The sequence below is a fragment of the Syngnathus typhle genome, linkage group LG17 (assembly GCF_033458585.1).
Source record: "Syngnathus typhle isolate RoL2023-S1 ecotype Sweden linkage group LG17, RoL_Styp_1.0, whole genome shotgun sequence".
Taxonomy (NCBI): domain Eukaryota; kingdom Metazoa; phylum Chordata; class Actinopteri; order Syngnathiformes; family Syngnathidae; genus Syngnathus; species Syngnathus typhle.
This window is the reverse complement of record NC_083754.1, coordinates 5,331,300-5,354,599: the sequence shown is the minus strand read 5'-3', so window position 1 is coordinate 5,354,599 and position 23,300 is coordinate 5,331,300. Positions and strand designations below refer to the sequence as shown.

Here is a 23,300-nt window from a genome sequence, read left to right as displayed (position 1 = left end):
TGCAACATGCCACTTTTGTCCCTGTGCATTCCGATTGGACGATGAAGGGCTCAGAAAAACAGACTACGCCATATTTGCAGTTCAACAGCGAGACCTAGCGAAATGCGAAAATGTACAAATAGTAAGTGTCAGCTCACTGTTCACACTTTTCACAATGGCTTCGATAACATGATGTCCTCTAATACCGGCCAACGGCTTCTCATAGTTACTTAACGGGTGATATCGCTCTTAAAATCCGCTCGCTTTTAGCAAGCCGATGCTCCGCAGGCGCTGCTTATCGTCTCCAAACATAACACGCGTTTTCCTCTCATTTGCACGTCAAGAGTTTCTTCTCTGACATTCGCGTTTGAAGACGGCTCAAACCGGTGCTATGGAAGAAGTGGCTACGGTAGACGTTGCCGCTGGCAAGTCGGGTTCCGGTGCTACCGGCCTCCGGAGCCGACCGGGCTCCAGCGAGAGGGACGCTCAGGTGCGGGCGGTCAAAGCGGCGCTGCAGTCCCGACTGGGGCCCTCCGAGCCGCTGCTCACCTACCTGCAGTCGGTGTTGGTGTGTGAAAGACCTTTCCAGTGTCTGCTGCTCTATGTGCTGGTCAACTTTGTGTTTTGGTGAGAGGACACGTTAACTTAATTTCTTTGCATTGCAACTGCTGTGTACCTAAACATTTTGTACACGTCCATTACGTTTTAATTGGGATAATCAATAAATGCCATCGCAAGGCTGTAAATGAGAGTTATACAAGTAATAATGTGATTATTATTGTGGTCATAGTTAGCAGTGGCGTAAGAACCACTTATTTTAAAACATGATACATTCTAAATACTCATTGAAGTATATAACCAACCGTTCACACTCAATGTATGACTGAAAACTTTGCAAGACTACAGCAATCGTGGTTTTGTTATTTGTTTGCTTCTTAATGTGTCTAAATCTAATTTTCCAGATCTTTGCACTGCAGATCACATGGCTAACTTCAATTACAAGCTTTAATATGCCAGCAAATTCTTGGTCAGGTTAATCTCCCAACTGTAGCGTTTGCATTGGTATTGATTAACAGCAAAAACAACCACAATAATAGTCATATTGTGATAAGGTCTCGAAGCAGAAATGATGGGCTTCTGTGTAAAAAAAGTTCAGCATTGTGTTCATAATAAGTCTTACATAACAGTCTTATATCATCAAGCGGACGATAGAACAAGGGCCGTGTGTTGTCGCTGTTGACGAGCTGGCGTTCTCCTGCAGGTTCTTAGCGCTGACGTCTCTGCGTCTGTTGTTCCTGCTGGCGTCCGGCCTGGCCGTGGTGGTCTGCGTCGACATATGGAGGAACAAGATTTGGCCCAAGCTCAGAGGTGCAAACATGTTTTCTTCTCTGCTAGTATAAAACTGAAGAGATAAGACAGAACCCCCCCACCCCCGCCACGCTGGACTCAACAAGGGATTTGTGTGTCACCTCCAGCAGTTAAGCTCCCATTCTTGCTTGTAAACGTGCCCTCTTGTAGTGTTCTGATTCTGACATGCGGCAGACTGGTGCCAGGGAGATTAATGGGTCCTATTTTTGGATGGTAGGAAAAAAAATTAACATCACCAACTGGATCAGTGGTTGTTGTTTTCTTTTCTTTACAGTCAGAAACCAGGATGAATCTGAAAGCGAGAGGTTGGTCACTGCAGCGAAAATTGTGTTTTCAAAAATATTCATACGCATGAAATGTCGTTTAATGTTGCTTTCACGCGCAGTTGGGGCCTGGTACAGCCCGGCATCCTCAGCGTACCCGAGTTGTGCCACCACGTGGCCGAGGCCTGGGTCAGCGCCGTCGTGCTTGCGTCCAACCTGGCGCACTTCAAACGAGTCAACCCCGGCAGGGTGAGGACAATGAGATTTGTGTTACCTAAAAACCTTTTGAATTCAGCGTTAAAATTACATTTCCATTTTTCTATAATAAATCTGAAATTATTTATTGTAATACGCATTCATTCACGAGAATATTTTTTTTTATTCCAAAATGGCGACGTGTGCTTATGTGTTCCAGTTTTGCATCCTGACGAGCTGCCTCTTCTTCTCTTTGGCCGTGATTGGACGTTACGTTCCCGGGTTGTTGCTCTCCTACTCGGCTGGTGAGTCCTACCAAGCTCCCGTCCTTTAGAAATTCACTTGTGTTGAAAAAGGGGGAGAAAACCTTAATAGATAAGACAGCAAGATGAAGGCAATCGGGCAGATAGACAAATAGGTCAGATGTGTTTAAACTCCTGACTTACTTGCGATGGTCCATGAGCCAGACTGCCTGGTGGATTCAATTATGGCTAATTTTGAAAAAGTTTTAGTAAGAATTCTCTCTTTGTCTTGTCCAGTGATGCTGACCCTCGTGGCCCCTCTGGCGGCTTACCACAGGGTCTTTCAGCGCGTCTTTGTGAAGCTGGAGCCGGTCCTGCAGCGGCTGGACTTCAGCGTTTGCGGCTACATGATGTCCAAGCCACTGGACAACCAGTGTGAGGAACGCCGTCTGTTTTTACACGCATCAACAGCTTTTTCAGGAAATAAAATGATTTTCTTTGCATGTCGTTTTTAGTCCTGCGCATGCCTCTGCACGGTGTCCTCTCAGCTGATGGCAGCGACAGCGAGGAGGAGCTGGCAGCCTTCTGTCCTTCGGTCAATAGGCGTCAAAACTTTTTTAATCTATTAAAAACAAAAATCAAATGGCAAAGTTTGTTTGACATGCTTAAAGTAGAGATCTGTTGTGTCTTCCAGTTTGACGACGGCGTTGTGGCAAAAGAACTCGCCATGACTGACTCGGAGCACTCCGACGCTGAGATTTCCTACACCGACAATGGGACATTTAACCTATCACGAGGCCAGACTCCGCTGACCGAGGGCTCCGAGGGTGAATTATTATTTTTCATCTTCCGCTCAGCACAAAATAACATGTATAGAAAATGGATCTATCTTACTGTCTGTGCTTTTGTTTGATTCAGATCTGGACCGACACAGTGATCCAGAGGAGTCTTTTGCTCAGGATCTCCCGGACTTCCCTTCCATCAACCCAGACGCCACTTTGATGGACGACGACGATGACACCAGCATCGGGCTGCCCAGCCTGGCTCTGTCCGGGCTACAAAGTCCCCGCGCCTCTGTACTGGATGTCGACGCTCATCTGGACTCGGATCAGGAGGACCTAGACGCCGAAATGTCCCTCAGCGGCCTGCCGCCCGCCTCCGACTTCATGGGCGACATCGCCAGCACCATGATCCGGGCGGCGCTGGTCAGCTCCATGCAGCCTCGGCGACCCTCCGGTCAGCGCAGTCAAGCCTCCCGCAGGGCGGGAGCGCACCGCAGTTTTCGCAAGCAGTCCAGCTCGGAGCTGGACACGGACTTTGATGTGGAGGACTTTGAGATGCTGGATCAGTCCGAACTGAGCCAGATGGACCCCGTTGTAGAAGGGCAACGGCGAGAGAGTCAGGGCTCCAACTTTCTGTCCAGCCTGCTTGGTAAACCACAGTAAAAACAACAACCAAGTTCAACTTTTAATGAGCGTGTTGGCATTTTAGACAGTAGGTAAAATGTTCGTGTTTGATTCTTGCCCAGGTCAGCATCACCTTTGTTACTGTGAATATGTCATGGAACCCCCAATCGGATTGGTAAGATAATGAATCACCAGCATTTTTTTTTTGGCTTTTGCCAAGTCTCAGTAGCGACTCACACCACTACATCCTAAACGCTGTCATTCAGCTGTCACACACTTTCCCGCAGAGGTCTGGACAAGAGGGCTATTTAACCAACAAGAGACCAAATCCGACATTCCCGTTTGAGCCATCCGTGTTGCTTTCCCAGCAGGTTGTTTCTTCACAAGTTTTCAGTGTTTTTATGCTGCTGTTTTTTACTCATTTGCTGTTCTCCAAAGTTGCACATCTTTATTTGGGAGACAATCTAATTTGACATCAAAATGTGCACTAGATAATATTTTAACTGTGTGGTTATCCTCCACACAGGCAAAAATATTGCTCCCTAATGTTTCTTTTACTTTGTGTGATTTTCTGTTACGTGATTTTTTTTGTGCTGGATGAACAAATTCAAGACTAATTTGACTTTCTCACCCTTTAAATGACACCATTTAAACAGCCCAATCAATGTAAGTGAAAGTAATGCTGAGATTTTCTTTTTTTTTAGAGAATTATACAAATAACAGGTTATAGGGTTACTTGAAGTAAACTATTATTATGATAGTTTGGTTTGTAAAGTGGCGCATCAATTTTGCGAGTATGCTGTGACTTTATGATGAAAAAATATGACTCGGTCATCCATACCAGACAGTGAGGCACAGTTTAGTTTTTATCAGGATTCTAGACTAATATGTGTGGTTTTCAGAAGAAAATCACATACTGCACAATGAAACAGCTGGATTCACAATACAAAAAAAATAAAAGTGTGCTCAGTTGTGTATTTTACCCTCTGAAATCGGTTTTATATGTTTTGATGTGCAAATTATATTGAATAAACTTTTCAATTAAATTGCTTGTTTTTTGTGTGAGAACACTGACTACATGTGACAACACGTTCTTATTTATTTATTCATTTTTATTTATTTTTTACATCGTGTAGGTGTGCATGAGGTGTACCTAATGACAGCCCACTTTATTAGGGAAATATGGTCAAAGGTCACATGTGTCACGCTCTAGTCCTTGGGGCCGCGTTCCAATATGTTTTCCAAGTGACCCTCGTTAAGCGCACCTGCGTGAAAACATTTAGCTCATTTTGACGTTCTCGGTCGCTAAAACTTTTCACGCAGGTGCACTTAACGAGGGAATCACACGGACACTCCATTAGGTACACCGCCATTTTCAAGTGTACCTAATAACAGACCACTTTATTAGGGAAATATCACGGTCAAAGGTCACAAATATCAAGCTCTAGTCCTCGGGGCCGCGTTCCAATATGTTTTCCAAGTGACCCTCGTTAAGCGCACCTGCGTGAAAACATTTAGCTCATTTTGACGTTCTCGGTCGCTAAAACTTTTCACGCAGGTGCACTTAACGAGGGAATCACACGGACACTCCATTAGGTACACCGCCATTTTCAAGTGTACCTAATGACAGGCCACTTTATTAGGGAAATATCATGGTCAAAGGTCACAAGTGTCACGCTCTAGTCCTTGGGGCCGCGTTCCAATATGTTTTCCAAGTGACCCTCGTTAAGCGCACCTGCGTGAAAACATTTAGCTCATTTTGACGTTCTCGGTCGCTAAAACTTTTCACGCAGGTGCACTTAACGAGGGAATCACACGGACACTCCATTAGGTACACCGCCATTTTCAAGTGTACCGAATGACAGGCCACTTTATTAGGGAACTATCACTGTCAAAGGTCACAAGTATCAAGCTCTAGTCCTCGGGGCCGCGTTCCAATATGTTTTCCAAGTGACCCTCGTTAAGCGCACCTGCGTGAAAAGTTTTAGCTTCTTTCACGTCCCGCAGCAGCTAAAACTTTTCACGCAGGTGCGCTTAACGAGGGAATCACGGACACTCCATTAGGTACACCGCCATTTTCAAGTGTACCTAATAACAGACCACTTTATTAGGGAAATATCACGGTCAAAGGTCACAAGTATCAAGCTCTAGTCCTCGGGGCCGCGTTCCAACATGTTTTCCAAGTGACCCTCGTTAAGCGCACCTGCGTGAAAAGTTTTAGCTTCTTTCACGTTCCTCAGGAGCTAAAACTTTTCACGCAGGTGCACTTAACGAGGGAATCACACGGACACTCCATTAGGTACACCGCCATTTTCTAGTGTACCTAATAATAGGCCACTTTATTAGGGAAATATCACAGTCAAATGTCACAGGTGTCAAGCTCTAGTCCTTGGGGCCGCGTTCCAATATGTTTTCCAAGTGACCCTCATTAAGCGCACCTGCGTGAAAAGTTTTACTTTCTTTCACGTTCCGCAGGAGCTAAACGTAAAAACACATACTAAGCGAGGTTCCAAGTCTAAAAGCACGTGATTGTATGTGCAGACACCTGGGATCGAACCCAAGATCTTACCAAGTAAAAGCCAGTGTCACTAACCAGTCGGCTATTTCGTACTGACAGTGCTCTGTCGTGTGCACTTTTTTGTACTAGTGATGTGCATTCCAGTTTAAAGTGACTAGAATCTTTAGAATCGGTTCACTCAAAATATTTGTTCAAAAGAGTCGTTCACCGAATCGTTCACAACACTTTTTTTACCTCGTGTAGTGTACCTATTGAAGTGTCCATGAGGTGGACCTACCCCCACCTCCTGATTGGCTGTGTGATCTGTGACGTCATTCGGACACTCCCCGTTGTTGCATAACGGCGCATGCAATAATTCATGCAAGCCGTTAGCTTTAGGAAGTGATTCGTTCACTCTCGTTCACTGAAGGAATTCGTTCTTTCGAACGAATCGTTCACTCACGCGCCAACACTACCACACAGAGGGGGATATGCGTTGCCCGAGCATTTCTTTGCCTTTCAATGCAGTTTGTCTTCTTTCACGCCAAAGAATTTTAACTGCACCATTTCAGACAACACTTCTTTGAGTTCTTCTTCTTTAGCCGGAAGTAGAATTTCTACCTCGTACAACCAAACGTGAACACTCACTCTTGTTTCGGTAAAATTTCCATGGAATTCGACAATTCGTCACTTTAGTTAAGAATCCATATATATATTTTTTAAACTTTGTTAGAGACGCTGAGGCTTGTGAGCTTTGAAAAATGTTGATGCTTGTACTGCATATTTACAGCGACGATCTATTTGTGACGAATCATTTCCCGCGAAACTCAGTTCGGAAATAAGGCGGAAGACCGAGGACGAGTTGAAAATGAGTAAAAAGGACAACACTGACAGTAAGTTATCGATCATTATCATGCGTAAGTTTAATTTATAGTCGAGTTAAGTTTTAGTCAAATCGTCTAACATTAGCCTCGCGTGCTAGCTACGAGATTAACAGTATGGATCAAGTCGTACATCACTTACTGACCACTTACAATTTAAGGAGCAAAATATAGGACATGCATAAGAACATTTTCATCTTCACAGGCGCCGCAGTCATCCTTGCCTACTTGAATGCCAAGAACCGGCCTTACAGTTCCCAGGATGTCTTCTGTAACCTACAAAGCCAGCACGGATTGGGCAGAACGGTTCGGTTTTGAGTGGGTGGTTTGGGGGTCAAAGCAAAACATTGTGGGTTTCTTTTTTCTTGTCACCAGGCAGTGGTCAAATCCATGGACCTACTGGCTCTGGAGGGCAAGATAAAAGAGAAGACTTATGGCAAGCAGAAGATCTATTTTGCTGATCAGGTTAGTTGCACGTTGATAGGATCTTGGTATTGCATGTTGATCATTCTCCTCCTCCTCAAAGGCTCAGTTTAAAGATGTGAATGATGCAGAGTTGAAGGCCATGGACGTTCGCATTGCCAGCCTCAATGAGGAGATGCAGGCCCTCAGCCAGAGCTGCGGACAGCTGAATGCAGGTACAGTAGCTCCAGGTTCTTCAATGAGAAAACACTCCAAATTTGAACATTATATTTTGCCCAAAAAAAACAGATGGGAAAGAACATCTTGCATTGTCTTTTTTCAAATGATTCGAATGCATTTGGCATCTAAAACATGGACTTTTAACAGATTAGTTTTAGAAGGTAATTTGTAGCTTAAAATGGGGTTTTCTGATGGCAGTACCAATCTACTGTTTTGTACTACATGTGTGGTTGCAGAGCTGAAGGAGCTCAACAATAGTCTGACCAGAGAGGAAATGGTATCAGAAATCGCCAGGCTGAGAGACGAGTGTTCAGAATGTCACAAGCGTCTGGACAGAATAAAGTCGGCCAACAATCATGTCACGCCAGAGGAGAAAGACAAGGTTTGGAATATGAAATTTGCCACTAAAGTCGAATAAAATTTTGGCATTTGAGCAAGATAACATAAAAATGTAATAATGTTCTACTATTCTGCGTTCACTTTCATCCAAACTATTTTATCTTCAGGTTTTGAAAGAACACAATGTTTATGTGAAAGAGTGGCGAAAGAGGAAGAGACTGGTAATGACTTTAAGTCTTCGTAAAAATTGTTTTGCTCACGGAGGCTAATGTATAACTCCATGTTTGTTTGATTCTACTCAGACTTCGGACATTATGGACACCATCCTGGAGGGATATCCCAAGAGCAAGAAAGAGTTCCTGGTGAATGAAATAAAGATTTTAGTGAATTGAAACTTTTTTTAAACATCTGTGACATTTTCATTTCAGGAGGAGGTTGGCGTGGAGACTGATGAAGACTACAAGGTGGTCCTGCCGACTCTTTGAAGATACATTTTTTTGTATTTAAATGTACTTAACCTTTATTAAGGATGTACTATATGTTGCAGTTTGTACATTTTTTTTTTTTTTAGTTCATCTTGTGTGCTTATTTCCTGAACAGTATTTACTGACAACTTATTAAATGTTCAATGCGCATTATTTAGTCGAAGTAAAAGTTTTGCTGTATCTTGTCTCACTGAATGCTGACAACTCACTAGACTACTTCAGACACTTTTATTCCACCAGGAAAGACAGTCAGGTAAGAAATGATTGTGGCCACGACAGAGTTAGAAAACAAGCCAACATTGAACGCGTATAATCAGTAAGAAACATCAAGAGAACAATGTTGTGTTTTGCCTAAAATAAATAAGGGGAGGGGCAGTTCAATACCAACTAACAGAACAAAATACCAGACTACAGGTGCGTTTGGATTTAGACTTGACAGAATGACCAAGAGTAATCCAAGGACATACCCCTGAGGCACACTTGGTTAAAACAGATCTAGAGGCAAAATATACAAGTCTGTGCTCACATTGATTTGTGGCACACCACTTAACTCTAAGCTAATCAAGAGCCGAAGTCTTTGTTTGGGGACGCCATGAGGCATTATATTAAATGCTTTTGATAAAAGAAGGCTGCAATGCTGCTTGTACACACAATCCTCGGCTATTCTGAGAACTGAGATAGAAATTATGCCCACAAAAAATATTTGAAATTGTCCATAAAAGTACAAACTCACTAAGTCATAAGACAATTAAAGCTTCCCTTTATGTATTTACAAATCACCGGCTAGCTTTCTGTACAAAAGACAGTCAGCCCCTTACACGCTGGCAACCAAACACCTTTTTACTTGCTCGGTTACCTGATTGTGAGGGACCGATGCAGGATGAAGTCGGCCCGGGAATTAGCCGGCTTGTGAGGTAGTATTAAGAGGCATCACGGGGCACACCGTCGCTAGTTTGTAAGAGGATTGTGTCTACGTACTATTGGTGAAAGCCGCCAAACTGACGTCACCACGCATTTAATTATCTTAGTGCGGGAAGCTACCCTGGAGTGTCCTGCTTCGGAGAGTAACATCTGATCTGAGCAGAACAGGTCATTAGAGGCAAGCTTTACCGTCCCCCCCCTATGATATGCACTTTGTAAGGCTCGGGTAGGATTGTAGTGCTTGTAGTTTGACACATCACATATAATGGGAAATTTCTTGCCCTGGAAATTGGTTTGAATTGTCCTGGACGGAGGCTGCTTTCGGTGCCGATGTAGCTAAGTCATCACTGGCCATTTTAGGCACATCAGAACAATTTAGTGACATCTCTACAAATTCTGCCAAAGACTCTCTTTAGCCCTGAGAGACAAAATCCACACACACTGAAACACATTGCTCTTGATAACATTCCGAGGCCCGTGTCTTGACATTGGCTGTTGTCGGCTTTTAAAAACACCACTGTTTTGTCTCGCGTCACGTTATCACAAATGTAAACCGACTCAAATCGCCAAGATGAGACATACATCGAGTGTGCCCCCGCAGCTAACATATACACAATCGTGTACCGTCACAGCCCGCATCAGTAGAGCTGCCCGTTGACCTGCCGCAACACGCTGACGACAAATTCCTTCAGCATCTACAAAAAAGGAAAAAGCATCATTTTTGAGCGGACCCGAGGGGAGCGCCTGCGGTGGACGTACCAGCGGCTTGCAGTGCTCCTCGATCCAATTGATCACGCTGGCCGACAACTCCTGGAAGCTGTTGACCGACACGGAGCTGCTGAAGGTGTAGAAGAGCGAGTCCATGATGCTCTGGAAGATGTTGAACTTGATCTGGTCCGACACCTGGTCCGCGCCTTGCTGTGGATGGTTCTGGTATGCCTTCACAATCTGCTCATAGTTTCTAAAAGGAAATGTAGAACAATGCCTACCATAGCTGCCAATACTCCCAGTATTGATGGAGGCTGTATCACCATTGGCAAACAAAAACTTTCTTTCATCATGAGACGGCTTATTATCAGACAAAGATTGGGTAAAAAATACCTCAATTGGTTATATTTTGGTAGGCTGATTTAATTAGTTTTTTGTCATTGCGCTGTTTATCCAATAGATGGCGCTCTTGAGCCATTCAATTAAAAAGCATCTGAACTTGGACACCCTCATTTGTAGTTTAATAACAGCCTCCACCCTCGCCGACCCACCAACTCACGTTTTCATAATCTTCAGCGCAGTCACTTCTTTCCTTAGACGGGAAACTTCCTCCTCCTGCTTCTTTTTCTCTTTGTGAAGAAACTTGATATATTCGATGGCTGCACAACAGAAAAGGTTGCGTAGTTTTAAGATCTCTTTTTTTTTTTTTTGTACAACTGCAAGGGAGCTCGGCCCCAACATGCAACCGACCGGCAAGGAATGCATTCTAAACGAGACAATGATGTGGGAGGACAGAAACAAGTTTTGTCACTCTGCTTCCCATAACAATGCTTGCGATTAGGTTTGTGGTGTCTTACTTTTCTGCAGGATGGTGGCCTTGCTGATCTTCTGAGCTCCCACCGCAAATTCAGACTGCAGGCAGGTTGGCACAACCGACTGCAGATCATCGTAGCCTTTCTGGAGAGGGAGATTAAGCGCTGTAAGAAATTCAGTGTTGGTCTAAGGATATCGCAGTGTCACCTTGATGGCGTCACGGCGCTTCTGCTCGGCCTGCGTGTGCGCCTGCCTCCGCCGATCTTTGCAGGAAGTCTTGTATAACGTCTCGTGCCTGCAGTCGCTATCCTCGTCATCTGATGTCATATTAAAAGAGTAATTGTACACTATACTTGGATAATAAAACATTTTGCTTATAATGACCTAGGAACATTATTGCTCCCTCGAGGCCCGCCGCACACCGAGCCACATGGCCGAGGCCGGCTGAACTGTCAGCAGTTTTTCTTTACAATTTTGCAGACTATTTTTTGGGTTGCTGCCCCGTTCTGTCGCTCTCGGTTGTGTCGCCTGATGTGCGACGACACCATGAGCACGAGGAACACCTGTGTTTGGAACTGAAGAGGCACTTGAGCTGATGCTGTTGGCCCTTGACACCAGGTTCCCCGTCCTGGACGCGTCAGCAAAGAGAACTGCAACAAAGCACAGTGTTCAATTTTCCCAATCAATATCAGCGCGTCTTCGTGAGGCCGAGACCTGGAGCACGACAAACTCACTGGGGTCAAAGACGCCATCGGCGAACGCCACATCCGAGTGCTGAACCGCGTCACCAGGCAACAGACATCGAGAAAGAAATGAGGGAGAAAAGTTAGATGCGGTAAAAGTGCTGGCCTAGATGAGGACAAAGACACTCAAAGGAGCCACTGAGCACTAGCTTGATTACTTCTATTCACAGAAGCACAAGACCACAAACACTGCTGTGTTTGCCGTTTAAATAAGTACTCCGCACATGCTCCTCAGGGGAGCCAAATTTAGAAAATACTCTCTTCAACAAATGAAAAAAAATGGAGGAATATTTTTTTTTTAACAATACGAAAGACTAAGAGTTGTAATTCAGTTGAGATGGCAATGCAATTACAAAAAAGACAAATATTCATCCTTTATTTTGAACATAGAAAAATATTATTGTTATTATTTTAATGGCGGTACCTACATGTGCCCTAGGATTGGCTGTATTTGGCAAACTAAAAACGCAATTGATAGACAAACACAATTATGAAAACAAAAACATTTCAATCTAACAATATATCTTCATGACAATTTCCCCAATTATGAAACATTGCGACGATTAAAAAGGCATAGGATAAACAAATGAAGGTATATTATATTTTACTTTCATTACTATCCATTTTTGATTGACAGCGAAAGTGATGTTAAAACTCTGACCTCAAGAAGACAACTGTATATAGTTTTAGTATTTTATTTTTTATATTAAACTACGGCATTAAAGCGGTTGACTGAGTAGTTTATGAGAAAAGCATATTTTGACATTTCACACGAGATTCAACAGTCCCAAAACGTGCGGACCAAATGAAAACTCAAAACTTACTTCACAGACTTGTCAAAGTATAAAAGACAAAAAAAAGCATTGGTTCTATCTTTAGATTAAATTAAATTAGAACACAAAGTACCCAAACGCGTTGTTTATTACAGGCTCGAGACAAAAAAAAAAGGCTCACAAGTACATTCCCTTTACGAGCAAGACAACAAAGCCCGACTACATGACAGCCAGCGCGGCCGAGAGTGAACAGACACACGACGGTTTATTTGTGGCTGATGTCACAAAAGACTTGTAACAAGACAAAAAAAGATGATGTTTGTTACGAACACAGGGCTTGACTTTACCTTGGCGTGGTTCTCGGGCGACGTCGTCGGATCCGCCATTTTGGAAGTCCTTGATAGCGTTGGTGCGTTCGCGGTCCATGTGTGAAACTTCGAATGCCTCCAAAGCCAAAACGATTTCCTCCGCTATCAAAACAAAGTACATGGTCGGCTGGCAAAGTAAGAGCGTGCTGTTATTAAATGTTTGTTACACATTCGCAAACACAGAGTGTTGAACGCTTGTATTTATGTTGCTTCCCCCCCCCCCCCAGCATCCACAAATGTCACAGGTTGGGCTGCAGTAGCCGGTTTGAGCCACAGAGTGTCGCTGTTGTTCTATTTGATCACTTGACTGGCCTTCAAGCAAGCTGGCCTCCCTTGAAGGGTAAAGATCAAACCTCAGGGTGGCTTCAAATGAAAAGTAGCCAGTATATGTGACACCATTTCATCTCTAACCTCAAACACCTGCATCCACCCTACAGTCCCAACCATGAGCATCACACTATGTGTGCTCCACCCTGCGTTCTTGATGTTGTCGCCTTGTAGACAGGAAGTTACCCTTCTGCTTTTCTGTTTGTGCGGTTTCTGACTTTTTGTCTCAGTGTGTCGCCTTCCGCTCAGACACGGCACTCAGAGCTTTTCTCGTTCTTCCATCCTTAAGCATCTCACGATGCAGCCCCTCTCTCCACAAGGCCTCATCTAGGCCTACGAGCCCTTTTGGAGTGAGCGCGGCCCGCTCTGGTATGCGCTGATTTCTCAGGAAAAGGTGTTTGTGTACGGCTTTCCTTCTGGATTACGTGTGGAGATTAGTGATGGGGAATGCTGGGGGGTCGGAGCAGGACCAGCCGACCGACAGCCAGTCCAGGAGCCCGGTGTCCATCATGAGTGAGCCCGGCGCCCCGACGCTGCCCAAGAAGCAGCCGGCTACCCCCAAGCTGCCCATGCCCGCTGAGAAGGAGCTGGAGGAGCGCTTCAATGTGGTGCTGGTGAGTCAAGAACACTTTCTAAATTCACTGCAATGATACCACTTAGTCAGGAATCAGCTGTTTTGAAATAAATTAACAATTATTTTAAATGTTTACCATAAGCAAAGTGACAGAAAAGGTATAAATACACGTGTAAGACATTGGTGTAAAGAGCTTTGTATAAAAAAAGAGCCTATAAACTGGTCAGCACATATTTACTGTCAAAATATATGTAAGTTGAGGGGAAAACAAAATAATACCAAAAAATTGATAACACAGACAAAAATGTGTCAAAGTATGTTTGAGTGTAGAAACTGGGTACAAGAACGTAGTATTGCTACAGGCTACTAATTTCAGTGGGAGATTCCCCTTCATGGTAATTTGCATTTTGTGCCTTCATAAAGCTATTTTTTTTTACATCATTAGAGATCAAAATTGCATGTAGGGCAAGAGTAAATGGTTCATAAGTCATAAGACCACAAACCCTGGATTACCCACAACACGTGAGAGATCAAAACATAAAGCAGTAGAAAATGAAAACATTCTAAATAATAAAACTCAATTTGTGGGACTATTTAGTTGAGCGAGTGTACAGAAAGGGGAAGTGGGGCAATACACCACCGCCACAGACCGGAAAGTAGCACGTTTCAACATGCTGCACTCAGGATGTTTTTTTGTTTTTTTTGTATTTTCCATTATTTCATATCAGGTTGAGACTTTTGAGTTGTTAATATTAAAAATAACTATTGTTGCTAGTGACAATTAGCAGATATAGCATATATATATATTTGGTGTATTGACATAGGTCTTGAAACTTTTGACCTAATTTTTTTTTTTTCCATTTGATAAATGCACCCACTTAATAGTGTGACCTCACTTCCTGTCTCAGCCAAACAATTCAGGGGGAAGTGCAAAGAACAGAAGGTTCATGTTTAGCAAACCAAGCACATTTTCTTTGGATCTAAAATTTGGCATCTGTCTGACTGGGTCATTTTTTTACGTCGAGGGGGCTTCTCGCACGTTTAACTGTCAAACCGCAATGAGGAGACGCCGCGCGTTGCATTTCCTGTGAGGCCTTCACTCACCAGTTTCTAAAGTACGCTGCTATGAACATAACTGAAGTTGGGAGTGACTCAAATCAAAGCATGCATTGACTTTTGTTTACCAAAATTGCTGATAAATAGAATCTCACAATGACAAAATGGCCCCTCCCTGAAATCAATAAAATGGCCTGCTTCATATTCATATTCCACAAATGCAATATTAATCAGATTTTTTTTTTTATGGGGATCAGAAAACATTTCTGATATGACCAAATAAAATAATTAAAGATTAAGACTTGTGCCTTCTTGTTTTTTATATTGCGTCGTTTACTTGTATGTCTATCGTGTAATATGTCTTGTCACCGTGGGATAGGGAAAACGTAATTTCGATCTCTTTGTGTGTCTCGGCATGTGAAGATGTTGACAATAAAGCAGACTTTGACTTTGATACAAACGATGTTACTGTTTTTCAGAGTTACATGAACCTGCCACCCGATAAACTGGAGCTGTTGAGGCAGTACGACAATGAAAAGAAATGGGAGCTTGTCTGTGACCAGGTACAAACTGTGATTTTTGTTTTATTTGACATTTTGTCATTTTGAATTAAATTGTATTTTATGGTAATTGTATTTCTATTTTTTTTTAATATTAATTTTGTCATTTAGATCTTAGCTTTTTCAAATTTAATCATAACGTTTAAATGTATTTATGTATTTTTATTTCCAAGAAGTTAATGTGACAAAATGAAACATCCTTAAGTTAACGCCCTCCTCACACAACATGCTGGTGTGGTTAAAGCCTCAAAGGGGTTGGCATGGCAACAGTGTCGGATGTGCGCACACAGACTGTTACGTGTAGCGCACCTACCTGAATGTTAGTGTCACATCAATTTCTCTGTTCTCTCAGGAGCGCTTCCGGGTGAAAAGCCCTCCTTCCACGTATCCGGCCAGGATCAAGAGCTTCTACCCGGACCAAGTGGTGGTGGGTCGCCGGGTCAGTTCAATTGATCATTCTGCATTTCAGTTGTAGTAAACAGTCAGATCAAACATTGGTTGATATTAGATTTTTAAAAAAAACCAAAAATCGGCAGTTTTTTTTTTTTTTTTTTACAAGTTTTTCCTATTTTTTTCGGTTGGGTGCTACGATACAATATTATACAATATACAATGTTGTCAATGATGCCAATGACTTACATGTTCTGCTGGTGGCTGTTCATCAGAAAAAAAGAATCCAAGAAGCCACCAAGGTCCTCAAAGATTTGGAAATATCCCTGCGCACAAACCACATTGGGTGAGCAATTTCAATTCTCACCAAAAAGTGCTGTTTAGAATGTCATACTTGTGCCTGCCTCTCAGATTGATGTTTGATTAAACTAAACAGGATTACCTTATGTCTTGTAGTTGGGCTCAAGAGTTCCTCAATGAGCAGAATAAAGGTCTGGACGTGTTGGTGGAGTATTTGTCTCTGGCCCAGAGTGACGCCCCGTGAGTAGCGCAGCAGTAGTAGCTTGATAAGCTTCCCAGTATTCCCCCGCCGTCCACCGAGTCACTTTTAATACTCCGTTTCTCCTGCAGCATTGACGTGGAGATCAGCGAGAATGGCAGCAACCTAAGCGACGGACCTAAGCCAGTTAACGGGAGATCCATTGAGGACATGACTAAGACCGGCGCCGGCTTACATTCGCACGGGATGACCCGGGCGGCACGAGCGCTCACAGTGAGGTGAGATTGTCTGGACAAAGTCTTCTGCATTGGCAGTCCGCCGCGAATTGACGCTCATGTTGCCATTGTGAACAGGATCAGCTCCACTCTGGGCAACAAAATGCATAAGAAATGTCCTTCGCCAAGTAACAGAGACGACGTGCACGTGTGTATCATGTGCCTGAGGGCCATCATGAACTATCAGGTACCATGATAAACCAAAGAGGAAACAAATAAGACTTGCCGCCATTGCAGTCATCTTTTTCCTTCCTGTTTTAGTCGGGTTTCCACTTGGTGATGAGGCACCCGCGTTGCGTCAATGAGATCACGCTCAGTCTGAACAGCAGAAATCACAGGTGTGTGTGTGTGCTCATAAGTTGTGTGTTTTACCCGTGACATTATCATCATCATCACTCGGGTCTTCTGTGACAGGACCAAGGCCTTGGTACTGGAGCTGCTGGCTGCCGTCTGTCTGGTCAGAGGAGGACATGACATCATCCTGTCGGCCTTTGACAACTTTAGAGAGGTTCCACACTAATAATAATATTATTGATAAGGATTATTAGTAGACATTAGACAACGTCATCCACTCATGTCCAATTCGCTACACTTCAAGCATACTCACGTCTCTTGTGCGCCCTCTTGTGGACAGAAAGTATAACGTACATTAAATATTGTTGATCATCTGTTTGTCTTCCTCAGGTGAGAAAAGAGAGGTACCGCTTTGAGAAGCTAATGGAGTATTTTATCAACGAGGACTGCAACATTGACTTCATGGTGGGTCCTACATATTTTCCATCCCGTGTAGAATTGTAGAATCATTTGGCAACGGTTGTTACAAATGGAATGAATTTGCAGGTGGCCTGCATGCAGTTCATCAACATTGTGGTCCATTCCGTGGAGAACATGAACTTCCGCGTGCACTTGCAGTACGAATTCACCAACTTGGGATTGGACAAGTATTTGGAAGTGAGATGATTGCGGCGGTGTACCTAATGAAGTGTCCTGTGAAGAGAGTTCATACCGTATTGTTTGTGCATTTCAGAGTCTGCGGGACACGGAGAGCGAGAAGCTTCAAGTGCAAATCCAGGCCTACCTGGATAACGTGCTGGATGTCGGCGCTCTGTTGGAGGACGCCGAGAGCCGAGGAGGTGTTCTGGAGCACATGGACGAACTGCAGCACATAAACGTTGAGGTGGACCACAAAGATGGCAGGAGTACAGCGCAGGTCGTGGACGTGTACTCAGATGTTCCTTATACTGTGCTTTCCAGCTCAACTCTCAGCTCCAAGAGATCGAGTCTCAGACCGCGGAGAAGATTTCCGAGCTGGAGACTCAACTCATGCAGGCCACCAAAGAGACAGAGTTGCTCAAGGTATGATGTTTTACTCGACTGCAGAAGGTATCAGGCGTTTGTGTGATGATACTGCAGCCGTAGACATGTGCGACCATGCTGATGAGTCATCTTTTCCATCCCAGGAAAGCCTGAGAGAGTCGTGTTCTCAGGTGAGCACCTTGCAGCAGAGGGAACGAGAGAAAGAGCTGGACAGGGAGCGGGAGAAGGAGAGGGAGCGTATGAGCGTGGTGGCTACATCTGAGCTGGACCTGAAGATCCAGGAACTGCAGGAGAAGGGTTTGATCTGCTTGACCAGGACCGCCTCGGGATGTTTGGACATCAAGGTTATGCCCGTCACGGAGACCGAGTGCGACTCGGCACCAAAAAGCAAGGTCGACGTGGCTTGCTCCGCCTCATTTATAATCGATTCCTCGGCACCTCTTTCTCCACCAAAACCACCTTCTCCTGGAGGAGAGCCACCTGCCACCAAAGGTGGGGAGCTACCAACGCCTCCATCGCCTCCTCCACCTCCTCCACTTGCCAGTGGAGGGCCACCACCACCACCACCACCACCACCTCCTCCCCCACCACCACCGCCAATTACTGCTGGAGGTGGGCCACCACCTCCACCACCACCTCCACCAGCTGCTGGCGGAGGTGGGCCGCCACCTCCACCCCCACCCCCACCTCCACCTTCATTTGCTGCCGGAGGTGGGCCACCACCTCCACCGCCTCCTCCACCTGCCGCCGGAGAAGGGCAGCCCCCTCCGCCGCCTCCATCTGGTGTTTCTCCTCCAGGAGCACCCGGTATTGTGAAACCTGTGGGGGAAGGATCAAGATCCAAAACCACGGTAACACGGTCTTCATTGTGTCTCCTCAGGGTTGAAGAGCAAGAAGCCCATCCAGACTAAGTTTAGGATGCCGTTGTTGAACTGGCAGCCTCTAAAACCAAATCAGGTCACAGGAACTGTGTTTCATGAGCTGAATGATGAGAAAGTCTTGGAGGTAAGATTGACAGAGAACAGTCTGGAGACAAAAGCACAAGTTTCATCGTCCTTCTACGTCTCTCCAGGAGCTGAACATGGAAATGTTTGAAGAACAGTTCAAGACCAAGGCACAGGGTAACCCAACAGATCTGACTAACGGGAAAAAGAAGTTAATGCAGAAGACTGTCAGCAAGACATCTTTGATTGACGCCAACAAGGCCAAGAATTTGGCCATCACGCTGCGCAAAGCTGGGATGAGTCCTACGGAGATCTGCACCGCTATCGAGACGTACGGACCGCCTAACTGACCTTCATAATTTTTGTGGAATTAATAAAAACTTGTCCCCTTCACAGGTACGATCAGCAATCCTTGTCCATTGACTTTCTGGAACTGCTGGAGCACTTCATACCCTCGGACTTTGAGATAAAACTGCTGAACAACTACGAGAATGATGGACGGCCCCTTGAGGAACTGACGGATGAAGACCGCTTCATTTTGAACTTTGGGAAGATCCCTCGCCTGAGCCAACGGATTAACACGCTCACCTTCATGGGAAACTTCCCCGAGAGCATCAAGAGGCTGCAGCCGGTGAGTTCAGCCCACCCTCAAAAGTGTCGGACCAACGATTTGACTATTTGTTCTCACCACAGCAAATCAACTCCGTCATCGCAGCGTCCATGTCCATCAAGTCTTCAGCCAAACTAAAGAAGATCTTAGAGGTCGGTCCAACTTGGTCATGAAGCTACAGACAGATCCTGACTTTTTTTTTTTTTTAGATCGTTTTAGCATTTGGCAACTACATGAACAGCAGCAAGCGAGGCGCAGCTTATGGCTTTCGACTTCAGAGTCTGGACCTTGTAAGTAGCTTTCATCGAAATGGAGATCAGTAGGAGTAGGTTTTCAAGGAACCACTTGTTTGTTTCAGTTGCTGGAAACAAAGTCCACAGACCGCACACAGACGCTGCTCCACTTCATTGCCAACATTGTCAATGAGAAGTATCCAGAATTGGCTAACTTCCACACAGAGCTCCACTTTGTGGACAAGGCAGCCCTCGGTATTGTCCACGCTTCTGTCTTTGATGTAAGATGGACCCAAAATGAAACGCTCCTCTCTTTTGCCCAGTGTCCTTGGACAGCATCCTCCAGGACATCCGCTCCCTGGAGCGAGGGATGGAAATGACCAAGAGGGAGTTCCTGGTCCAGGATGACAGCCCGGTCTTGAAGGAGTTCATCAAGAGCAATAGCGAGCAGTTGGAGTCTCTGATGAAAGACAGCAAGACTGCTCAGGTTAGCCTCGATTGTCATAAGTGAGCTTGCGCGTCACCTAATCTGACCTCCACTTCTCCATTATGCAGGAGGCTTACTGCTCTGCTGTGGAGTATTTTGGGGAGAACCCCAAAACTACTCAGCCAGCCATGTTCTTCCCGCTCTTTGCACGCTTCATCAAAGGGTACAAGGTGAGGATGTCGGCTGAGGGTGGAAACGTGTGGAGCTGAGGATTCTTTATTTGGTTTGCAGAAAGCCGACCAAGATAATCAGCTGAAGAAGAAAATGGAGCTCAAGATGAGCCAAGAGAAAGATCATGTGCCGACAAAGCCTGCAGGCCTAAAGGTAAATCCAAATAAATATAACAAGCCACTAGAGGGTGCCAGAGCTGCACAAATCAGAAAGAACCTGGCTTTTTGAAATATACATTTTCTGTGACTTAAAATTCTATTAGGGTCCTTCCATGCCCAAGATGGACTTCATTGCTGAGCTGAAGCGGAAGCAGGTGCAACCTCAGGTGCGCGAGGGCAAGGATGGTGCTTTGGAGGACATCATCACAGGTAACATATGACAAATTGACATGTGTGAGAAGTGTTTGCGTGGTCTTACCCATCGCCCATATTGTTTGTTCTTCGTTGTCAGATCTGAGGAACACGCCATTCCGCCGCACGGACGGTCGCCGGGTAACTCAGCGCTCGGACACCTAAAAGAAAGAAGGACCTCAAGGCTAAAAGTGGATTGATACACACACACGATGTCAACTAGAAATCTCTTGCTAGTAAAACATGATTGTTGACATTTTAGCAGGAAGTTGGTATGTATATAAATACAGGATGTGTTATAATCAAAAATGTGTTGACAAATAAATCACCATACATTTTCAGATGTATGCTTAACGTTGCTCTTTATAAAATAAAAGAAACTTTTTTTTAATTTCAAAAGTCCACTCACTGTTTTTTATTTGTAAGTTCAGCGAAAATTGTTAAAAATGTAGACATTTTTTTCACAAAGTGTAAAAATGACTTTTGGGTATATATGGCGAGCACAAATCTGTGTATCCAGAAAAGGGTAGTTTGTGCCGTTGTGGGCGTGAAAACAGCCCACAACCGTGTCATCTAATAATGAGCGTATGTCATAGATCTTTCCCCATTCCAAATCGTTTGGCAGAAAAAATGTAACATGTTTTGTTCAGTTGCATGCTTAGGTCTACGAAGAGACAAAAATAAACAATCAGTAAACTATACAAGAGGAGCTGCACTTTATTGGACACACAACCACAGCAAATTATGTACAAAACATTTTGTCACACACATTTCCTCACATAATATCACCCACACTGATAAATTAAGTCCAGCATCATTAGTCTTTTTTTTTTTTAAATAAATTGAATCAAAATTTTATTATATATATATATGTATATATTTATAATAGATCTATGATGTTACTTTTTGTTCTTTATGTCACACTAACTACAAATTCAGGGCCGCGTTGCAGTGAAGCGATCCCGACAGACGTCACACGACCTAACATGCCTTGCCTGTCTTACACAAAACCAAAAGCATATCTCAACTTCAACACCTTTTATTTTTTTAATTCTTTTTATATTTTTGGAGAAAACATGATAGACATTGTCTTAGTTTATATATATATTTTTTTCATCTTAACTGCATCGTGCGATTGCTTGAGACGATACATGCGTTTGTGGTGTTTTAATGCCTCTGATCCTGTCATTAGACTACTAATAATGTTAATAAATTAATACATTTTGCTTTTTGGACATAACTCCTTGGACTGGTTAGGAACGACTGACTCTATGTACACCATTTTTGTTTTTTCTACTTTGTGATGCTGTTGGAACATCCACACATTCATGTAAAAATACAGTACATGTACTATACAGTACATCCTATATAGCACATAGGTTCAATGTATTGATATTTAAAAAAGAGAGATACAAGTTGAAATACTTCATTGTTGATCCATCACGGTGCTTCTGTTTTCCCGACTTTTTTTTTTTTTCTACCTTAAAGAGTGTTTTACGCGCAGATTCGAATGCAACATTAAAGTCAAGTGACCTTTTACGAACTGGGTCCTTAACGCCATAAAGTCGCACCTTCGACAGCACCAAAAGATGCAAAGACAGGATGGGGTGATTTTTTAAAGATATATAAATAAAAATCTTAAAAAGACAAATACAGAAAATAAAAAAACCTTTTTTTTTTTTCAAAAAAATAATATTTTGGGTCACTAATTCCTTAATACATAACATTACAGAACACGTGTCCATTCAGGAAATCCTAGAAAAAAAGGAGCTATGTATATTACACAGCCTATACAGATATGTATTTTAAATAATTGTCTTAATAAAAATGTCCCGCGCATGTAAATAAATAATCTCAGGGTAGAATGCGAAAAGGAAAAAATCTGTACAAAATGATCACACTGTTAATTTATAAAAACTGAAGCAGTCGTGACATTTTACAGTAGATCCTCATTTAGCGTCTAAGTCTATATACTGTATGTATATATAAATATGTATATCATTATATCACACGTTTTCCTTTTTCACAGCTATACTATCATATACTGACATCTCACACAAACACATGTATATATACATATACACATGTAAATATATATATATATATATATATATGGGTCATCAAGTTTATACCCACTCCAAAGTAGTGTAGAAAGAACATGGGGGGGGGGGGGGGAGGAGTGGCTCTGTCTAACGTGTCGAGCCTTCAAGTTTAGCTTCTAATGTCACTGCTGCGTTTCTTAATTCCCACTTTTTAATCTGGAAATTTTGAGAAAATGTGCTAACTAAGTGTGCTCTTCTGTCATGGTGATGATGTCAAGCATGAGGGACGGTTTCATGGTGCATTCACTGGGCGTCGTTTTCTGGGATATACTTTAATTTGCACATACAGTGCAGAATTTTAAATACACGCTTCTTTTTATTTACTATTTTCATGCAGTTTCAATGAGTGGTTCGGGGGGGGGGGGGGGGGGGGTTCTCTCGAAAGCGTCTGTGCAAGCCCACAAAGTGTGCGGATGGAAACCAAGCAAGGCACGAGCAGGATATTTGAGCTAATCGTACAAACACACAGCGTGTTGAGTTAAGACGTCACGTTGTGCTTTGTCATTAAAATGTAATTAAGAGGCGACTCTGCTCGCTCGTTTAAAGTTTTGATGTGCATATTTGTCCTTTAACAAATGTTGGGTGTAAAAGTCTGGACAATAAGCTGCTTATGAGGCTGCTTCGCAGAGGGACTGATGCTACATTTGAACTGGTGCTGTTTTTTTTTGTTTTTTTTAAAGGGATTACACCAGTTGTGCTGACTTGGCCCTTTTTGACGCATTAATAATGTGAAGTGTGCATGTTGTCTTTGGGGGAGCTTGGTGGTGTTGCGATGCCAATGA

At 43.6% G+C, this 23,300-nt stretch overlaps 4 protein-coding genes across 5 annotated transcripts; 3 read left to right on the top strand and 1 right to left on the bottom strand.

Moving 5' to 3' along the window:
- Positions 1-41: 41 nt before the first annotated feature.
- Positions 42-4,499, top strand: retreg3 (reticulophagy regulator family member 3). The gene is made up of 10 exons (XM_061302618.1): positions 42-121; positions 324-606; positions 1,241-1,347; positions 1,622-1,652; positions 1,733-1,859; positions 2,026-2,110; positions 2,345-2,482; positions 2,563-2,642; positions 2,742-2,874; positions 2,966-4,499. Exons 2-10 carry the CDS (start codon positions 371-373, stop codon positions 3,490-3,492), a joined length of 1,464 nt encoding a protein of 487 aa, XP_061158602.1. The 5' UTR covers positions 42-121; positions 324-370; the 3' UTR covers positions 3,493-4,499.
- A 1,889-nt stretch (positions 4,500-6,388) lies between these two features.
- psmc3ip (PSMC3 interacting protein) lies at positions 6,389-8,477 on the top strand. Of its 2 annotated transcripts, none has more exons than XM_061302692.1 (9): positions 6,389-6,608; positions 6,741-6,843; positions 7,037-7,137; positions 7,207-7,296; positions 7,358-7,469; positions 7,710-7,855; positions 7,980-8,033; positions 8,115-8,174; positions 8,241-8,477. In XM_061302692.1, the coding sequence occupies exons 2-9, from the start codon at positions 6,819-6,821 to the stop codon at positions 8,295-8,297; spliced, it is 645 nt and encodes a 214-aa protein (XP_061158676.1). In that variant the 5' UTR covers positions 6,389-6,608; positions 6,741-6,818; the 3' UTR covers positions 8,298-8,477. The 2 variants fall into 2 exon arrangements, with proteins under 2 accessions (XP_061158676.1, XP_061158677.1); XM_061302693.1 differs by having other exon boundaries at positions 6,389-6,645.
- Positions 8,478-8,506: 29 nt separating this feature from the next.
- On the bottom strand, positions 8,507-12,849 carry mlx (MAX dimerization protein MLX). Its single transcript, XM_061302688.1, has 8 exons — positions 12,603-12,849; positions 11,474-11,513; positions 11,303-11,389; positions 10,947-11,056; positions 10,784-10,883; positions 10,486-10,585; positions 9,978-10,179; positions 8,507-9,913 (listed from the first exon to the last, which is right to left on the bottom strand). The coding sequence occupies exons 1-8, from the start codon at positions 12,639-12,641 to the stop codon at positions 9,857-9,859; spliced, it is 735 nt and encodes a 244-aa protein (XP_061158672.1). The 5' UTR covers positions 12,642-12,849; the 3' UTR covers positions 8,507-9,856.
- A 179-nt stretch (positions 12,850-13,028) lies between these two features.
- fmnl1a (formin-like 1a) lies at positions 13,029-20,815 on the top strand. Its single transcript, XM_061302543.1, has 25 exons — positions 13,029-13,564; positions 15,060-15,143; positions 15,493-15,579; positions 15,806-15,876; positions 15,987-16,070; positions 16,161-16,307; positions 16,383-16,491; positions 16,566-16,642; positions 16,719-16,812; positions 16,989-17,063; positions 17,145-17,255; positions 17,332-17,481; positions 17,559-17,660; positions 17,765-18,428; positions 18,502-18,626; positions 18,694-18,896; positions 18,962-19,196; positions 19,259-19,327; positions 19,385-19,465; positions 19,534-19,663; positions 19,732-19,895; positions 19,964-20,065; positions 20,127-20,219; positions 20,329-20,434; positions 20,517-20,815. Exons 1-25 carry the CDS (start codon positions 13,391-13,393, stop codon positions 20,579-20,581), a joined length of 3,402 nt encoding a protein of 1,133 aa, XP_061158527.1. The 5' UTR covers positions 13,029-13,390; the 3' UTR covers positions 20,582-20,815.
- Positions 20,816-23,300: the final 2,485 nt, after the last annotated feature.

Coding starts and splice junctions, on each gene's coding strand:
- retreg3 (XM_061302618.1), top strand. CDS start 371: ATGGAAGAAGTGGCTACGGTAGACGTTGCCGCTGGCAAGTCGGGTTCC. Junction 2,111..2,344: donor GTTGCTCTCCTACTCGGCTG/GTGAGTCCTACC, acceptor TGTCTTGTCCAG/TGATGCTGACCCTCGTGGCC. Junction 2,483..2,562: donor CAAGCCACTGGACAACCAGT/GTGAGGAACGCC, acceptor TGTCGTTTTTAG/TCCTGCGCATGCCTCTGCAC.
- psmc3ip (XM_061302692.1), top strand. CDS start 6,819: ATGAGTAAAAAGGACAACACTGACA. Junction 7,297..7,357: donor AGATCTATTTTGCTGATCAG/GTTAGTTGCACG, acceptor TCCTCCTCAAAG/GCTCAGTTTAAAGATGTGAA. Junction 8,175..8,240: donor AGAGCAAGAAAGAGTTCCTG/GTGAATGAAATA, acceptor TTTTCATTTCAG/GAGGAGGTTGGCGTGGAGAC.
- mlx (XM_061302688.1), bottom strand. CDS start 12,641: ATGGCGGATCCGACGACGTCGCCCGAGAACCACGCCAAG. Junction 11,390..11,473: donor CGATGGCGTCTTTGACCCCA/GTGAGTTTGTCG, acceptor GCTTTGTTGCAG/TTCTCTTTGCTGACGCGTCC. Junction 11,057..11,302: donor CTCTTCAGTTCCAAACACAG/GTGTTCCTCGTG, acceptor ATATGACATCAG/ATGACGAGGATAGCGACTGC.
- fmnl1a (XM_061302543.1), top strand. CDS start 13,391: ATGGGGAATGCTGGGGGGTCGGAGCAGGACCAGCCGACCGACAGCCAG. Junction 16,643..16,718: donor CTGAACAGCAGAAATCACAG/GTGTGTGTGTGT, acceptor CTTCTGTGACAG/GACCAAGGCCTTGGTACTGG. Junction 18,897..18,961: donor ATCTGCACCGCTATCGAGAC/GTACGGACCGCC, acceptor TCCCCTTCACAG/GTACGATCAGCAATCCTTGT.